Here is a 6,239-nt window from a genome sequence, read left to right on the forward strand (position 1 = left end):
TTTTTTGAGATAGGATTATTGGGGTAGGATCTAACTCCTTCCTTTCCCATTTTTCATGGTCTCCGATTAGATACTTCCACTTGCCCCAAGACCCATGGTTATTAGATACATATCTGAAATGCCTCAGGGCATATCCGGGTGAGAAGTCATTTTCTCTCCCCCTCCCCATCCGAGCCCTACCCCATCTCTCCTCTCGCGGCCCGAAAAAAGAACATTCTACTACACAGCACGGCTTTTTAATCACATATACCTAATAACCACCAGCCTAGGCTCCCTGCTCATGGACCTAGACGCGCTAGCCGGCGTTGTCGCATACGCCCACACAGGCGACTCAGTCATGACTGTCACCGCCGCAGTCGACCGCATCACCATCGAGCACACGCTCAAGGAGATCTGCGACTTGGAACTCAGCGGACAGGTCACATATGCAACTGGCCGTTCGAGCATGGAGATTTCACTGCAGGTTGCAAAAGCGCCGGTGAATGGGCAGCCGGTTAAGGAGGAGGATGTGTTGATTACATGTGCGTTTACGATGGTTTCGTTGGACCCTGTGACCAATACGTAGGTGGACTCTTTCTTTTTTTCTTTCTTTTCTTTTCTTTTCTTTTCTCTCTTTTTTCCCCTGAGGGGTCTTTCCCTCCTATTTCTCCTTTTTAATTATCCCACTTTTTTTGAGCTTTCGGATTTGTGGAGGAAGGTTGGACGAAATGGTTTATATTTTGCTCTCTACTCGCTCCTCCATATGCCTTCATGCAAGCGTGTTAGTCATTGCATTCGCCGTGTGTATTATTTAAGGTAGTATGGGTGCAATGCTTGTAACAATTTTCGGATTTTATGGACTAACTCATTTCTATGTTTAACCTTATTTATATAATCTAGGCCGGTAGCTGTTGCACCACTCCTTGTGGAGACGGATGAGGAACGGAGGCTTTTCGAGCTTGGGGAGAAGAATTACAAGGCCAAAAAGCAGTTGAGGACCAGGAGTTTGCTTCAGCAGACACCGAACGATGAGGAGAGTGATCTTATCCATGCTATGTGGACGAAGGAGATGGCTTATCTAAGTATGTGTCGACATTATGTACAGCACTCATAACACAAACCGGGGGGTGAGAGGAGGTCTTGATACGAAGGACAGCATGAATGAAATCAAGTCACGTCTCCAAAGTTCGCTAATTTAACAAATATCTAACTTACTGCTCATACCAACAGATCCGCAAAATCCTGTCGCCCGCCCTAAAAACCTCATGCACATGAAAGAAACAATCCTCAAATCTGCCCAGATCATGCAACCGCAGTACCGCAACAGGCACAACTTCATGATCTTCGGCGGCTACCCTGCTGAAGCAAACATTCGAACTAGCCTTCTGCTGTGCGGCATCCTTTTCAAATTCAAGACCGACTTTCCTCTCCCTCGACCCTAGCACCTTTGACAACCCCGTCCCAGTAGGCTCGGTCTTGTACCTTAAAGCGACGGTGTCATATACTGATCCTCCAATCACCTCCACGGACTCCAGCGCTGCTGGCAGTGACAACAACAACAGCAGCGGCGGCGGCGGCGGCACGCGCAAATTCACAAAAGTCCAGGTCCGCGTTGACTCGAAGGTGCGCGATGCAGAGCACACGACTAAGAAACCTACTGGGGTGTTCCATTATACGTTCCTGGTCGAGAAGGATGTGCAGGTTATGCCGCAGTCGTATAGCGATTTTATGATCTGGGTTGATGCGAAGAGGAGGGCGCAGAATACGAATAAGAGCCTGCTGTCAGGGATTATGGAGAAGGATTCGTTAGATGGGATTAAAGAGGGCGTGACGGAGTGAGCAAGATGTCTGTACTTTTCAGGAACTAGGTTTGGGTTAGAAAACCAATTATACATAAATATTTTACTTTCTCTCAATGCATCTTAGTGAGAGTCTCCTTCATCTGGTTGATGTTGTCATCGCGAAATATACAGCCGAATCATCCATCGGTCTCCGGAGGCTCCTGCGTGTTGGGTAGTCCTATGGGCAGTTACTGTAACTCCCGTCCAGTCATGGAATCGTCCATAGCACGAGCAAGATGTACGTGGTTGCCATGATATTGGCTCAATTCTAGTGCCCAAGGGAGAAGATGATGGTTGGTTCGTTTTTGAATAGCCCAGCTATGTTTTGGTAGTGTGAGGGCTATGAGTTTTCTGCAGACAGGAGATGGCTATATATATATCCGTTGAAATAGTGTTATTTTTTTATTTCTTTATTTATTTTTTTTTTTTAAAAAAATTGTATATGTTATGGGAGACTGGTTGGTCTTGGCAGATGGCCGGGTCAGGTGACCTTCACTAGCGTCGGGGGCAGTTGACGTGTAACCTGATTAGCCGGGATCCACCCTCGGCCCCTCGGCATCACCAACCTTTATTTTCGGGATGTCACATGGTTTGGTGGATCAAGCTTTGGAACCCTCTCCCAATTCCACGACTTCCCATTGTCACATCTACAGAAGCCAGTCACGGGCTTCGCATCAGGGAGTCTAGTCTCATGGTAGAGCGGCTATTATCATCGTGCTCGACATCGCCCGCGCAGCATAGCATATTTTTATTTGTTTGCTTGTCGTGGAAAGTTGTGTTTAGAACCTCACAGCCACCACTGGCAGGCATGGCGCTCCCTAACATTTGGCACCACCGTAAAGTGGCCAAGACAGCAGCACGATCGTGCGATATATGCTACAAACCATCTTCTAGTGTATTGGTTACTCCAGACAAACGGGTGAGCGTTGCAAAACACCAATTATTATGCACTGACTGGGTGTGCTTTGCTAAATTCTTTACTTTTGCTTTGCCATGGTTTGGCGGTGCGGGACTTACAGGATTTTTTCTATGTTTGCTCTATACATCTAAAGGACCGTGGGTTTTGTTCGCCGATTATAGACGAGGAGGAGATTGCGGCGAAGAAAAGAAAAGAGGAAATGGACAGGGAAATCGAAAAAGTGAAGCAGAATATGAGGAGAAAATGAAAAGAGAGAAGCAAAAGAGCAAGGATGCGAAAGACGGCGATGATAAAGGGGATAAGAAGAAAGATGAGAAGGCGGAAAAAGAGAAGGATGATAAAGTGAGCTCGCGCCACGCGTTTCTTGTCCTGTTGTTTCACAAGGGGAACTCCGTGCTTGAATGCTGTGCTTCATGCCTCTAGGAAATATTGTGTGCGTATATTTACTGAGTGGCGCAGATCAAATCTATCCAGAATAGCGCGGCCGAGACACGCACAGACGAAGGGCCCCGCATATTCTCACTTCATAAGTATGCTTTTCCATGGTGAACCTTCAACATTTTTTTCTCTTCTTTTCACACCGTGTTCGAAAAAAGCTAATGGAGCCACAGGAATTTCTACCAGATGCGTATTGACCGTATGCGCAACATGGAGATAGCGAAACGCAATCGCGAACGTTTGAAAAATCCCAACTTTTTCCCTTCAACCCCGAAAACGGATTTATGAATTAGCCTAACCGGATCTGCATTTTGGCTTCCTGCCCTTTGGATGACGAGACAAGTGGAGCCACGTTATAACTTTGCAGGATACGAGTAATGCGCAGCTGTTTGGGGAGCTAGTCAATACATATAAAGAAAACTATCTACGGTCGCCATTCAATGACTCCTTCCGCCGACTCCGCCAGCCCTTTTTATGGCATTTCCAAGCGACTGGCAGCAGGTTGTCAGCGCTAAAAGAGTGGTGGCGAAACGGAGGTTTCTGTTACAAGACTATAGTGGGTGTTTTGCTACGGGAGTGAGTAGGTGTACAGTTCTACGAGCTTTTGAACAGAACATACTTTATTTAACTCTTCTAGAAAGCCGAGCAGCGTCATACCAGAGATACTCGTGTTAGTAGATCGATATCATTAGATAAACTTGGGGCGAGAACGAGCTTCCCTGCTTACTCCCGCTGGGTAGCTACGTACCCACGCATCGCAAGGTGGCTTGACCTGGCTCCTAGAAGGGACCTGGCTCCTAGAAGTGTACCCCTGCGCCTTTTCGTTGTATAAACCCTGGGTAAGCGCTAAAAGGAAGATTGGGGCCGTCAAATCGACAAGAAGGACTCCGAAGGAGTGGGGTGGATGGGTTGCAACAAGGATGAGGTCGATCGTGGTTCGTTGAGCTTGAAAAGTTGTGTATGTCATGGCTCGCTACCGCTTACCCAATACCTGACCGAGATCTCATCAGCCTAACAGTTTTACGAAAAATACATTACTGGACGGCATCTTAGTAGCAAATATAACACTCTGGCAGTTAAAAGTCAAGACCGTCGTTGGTCATCGAAAAGCAATCGAGATGTTTTTGGTTCACGAGTTCAGGCCTTCCCAAGTCCATTACGACAAGTCACATAAGTTTGAGAATGGAGAACGCATGAAACATTCGTATACTTATGCACATGGCGTATCGTGCCCAAAAAACAAAACCCGCCAAAATACATACCAATGCGATGGCGGTAAACAAGCTCTGATAGAAAACTGTACCGGGACCAACAGCCAATCAATGATACGAAATTTCCTCTTTGAACGAATGTACTATAGTATACGACCAAACGCTTTCCTCATTCCACTCCGCTCCATTACTTCATTAGTATCGCTGGCCATTCGACATCCGAATGCAAGGTGTCTGAACGATTTGCAACATCGGTCTAGGAGTTTACGATAACTTATTCTATAAAACAAACGCAGAGCCGAACTCTTGCTCGTTTATTGCTGTACGGAGTATTGCCTGGCAACGAGACAGTATGACATCCAGCCCACCCCATGCTGGCCTGTCCAAGTTCGAGGAGGTGATTTTCACTCCTTATGTGCGCCGGGATTTGTGTTTCAGCTGTTGGTAAATCTCTTGAGCAGATTTTACAAACCCACTTTCGTCATATATTACCGTCATGATGTCAACGTGTTGCCGTATATCGATAGCGAACTTCCATATTCCCAATAAACATTGTTTCACATATCTTGTTTTGGATATGAAAGGGGGAATGGATGGCCATCGGTCACTCTATACACTGCTCGAAGAATACTCTAGCGATACACGCTTAGTACAGCGGATATTGGAATAATACATGGTATGATACTCAGGACGTATTATTACTTAGTACTCTGAACGATCTGTACATGGTTTTTTATCATTACTAGTCACTTCCGAACAGGAGAAAACCGCCTTCTGTCCTGGACCCTCTCCATATTCAGCTGGGTCGCACTAATCAGTTCAGGGCAGTTGCGAACCTTGCTACGATTTCATCCATATGTTCCCTTCGCGTTGCGGTTCCTTTTGGTACTTTCAGCTTGTTACGTGAAGACAGGTTACATGTGGGTAGCATTTATTCCGGAAAACTCTGACCGAAGGGTTACGAGACTCCCTCATCTTCATATCTCCGAACAACTGCAGACGCTTGCAGGAGGAAATTTCAATCTGACGGCAACTTCGCTCTATCTGGAGCTTACACGGGCAAGCGTTCAGTGGATATCAATATTATATCCGCTTTCCTGAACCTAATCTTTAGGGTATGATTTGGTGGTTAACCCATGGAAACCCCCCAAAGAAAAGTTCATAAAGAACTTCTGATTTTTATTCCCGACTGGCGCCTAGTTTATCGACGTAATAACCTGTTCCCTCTCTTTTCCACTTTTTACGTATTTGACTTGCCTACAACAATAAGTACGCATGGTTTGCATCCAAGGTTCGAGACTTGAGAACTCTTCAGGTTGTTCTCTGTCAAAAGGTTCTGAGGCGAAAGGGGAGAGGTGACCCTTCTCCGTCCTTAACAAACGTGGGAGCTGAAGGAGAAGCACAAATGGACCGTATAAGAATGCAAATATATATTGCATGTTAAAATCATAGGAAATGGATACCCCAATTGGACATCGGTGGGATGTTTGAGAAGGCTGGCACGCAGGCACTACTCCAACAATGTGGTGAAACACTATTCAAAACGAATGCATCACTTGTACAGTACATGGATATGGATATATGACTACAAAAGCAATTGACATAATGTCGAAGTATTTTGATCGATATCCCATGGCAAGTCGGAACGCAACCGACAGAAGAAGCCAGTGTTGACGTGAATATGTTAAGAATCAGAGGTCCTACACAGGAGTTTCTCTCATGAGTTTCACTCAGGAAATGGAGCCTGAAACGCCTCGGCGCCATTCTCGAGCCCAATTTTTTGGTCCTTAAGATACGAACAGCTTCAATCGGCTTTGTAACGACCTGTTGATCGTCCGCACGTGCCCAACT

The 6,239-nt window shown here is 46.0% G+C and overlaps 2 protein-coding genes across 2 annotated transcripts; one reads left to right on the forward strand and one right to left on the reverse strand.

Moving 5' to 3' along the window:
- Positions 1 to 280: 280 nt before the first annotated feature.
- Positions 281 to 1,818, forward strand: HCAG_05607 (predicted protein; the record flags this gene model as incomplete). Its single annotated transcript, XM_001540090.1, has 4 exons — positions 281 to 561; positions 880 to 1,061; positions 1,210 to 1,369; positions 1,515 to 1,818. The coding sequence occupies 4 exons, from the start codon at positions 281 to 283 to the stop codon at positions 1,816 to 1,818; spliced, it is 927 nt and encodes a 308-aa protein (XP_001540140.1).
- Positions 1,819 to 3,801: 1,983 nt separating this feature from the next.
- On the reverse strand, positions 3,802 to 4,144 carry HCAG_05608 (predicted protein; the record flags this gene model as incomplete). The annotated part of the gene is made up of 2 exons (XM_001540091.1): positions 3,802 to 3,810; positions 3,926 to 4,144. 2 exons carry the CDS (start codon positions 4,142 to 4,144, stop codon positions 3,802 to 3,804), a joined length of 228 nt encoding a protein of 75 aa, XP_001540141.1.
- Between the last annotated feature and the right edge of the window lie 2,095 nt (positions 4,145 to 6,239).

Source organism: Histoplasma capsulatum, genomic scaffold (genome assembly GCF_000149585.1).
Source record: "Histoplasma capsulatum NAm1 scaffold_5 genomic scaffold, whole genome shotgun sequence".
Taxonomy (NCBI): domain Eukaryota; kingdom Fungi; phylum Ascomycota; class Eurotiomycetes; order Onygenales; family Ajellomycetaceae; genus Histoplasma; species Histoplasma mississippiense.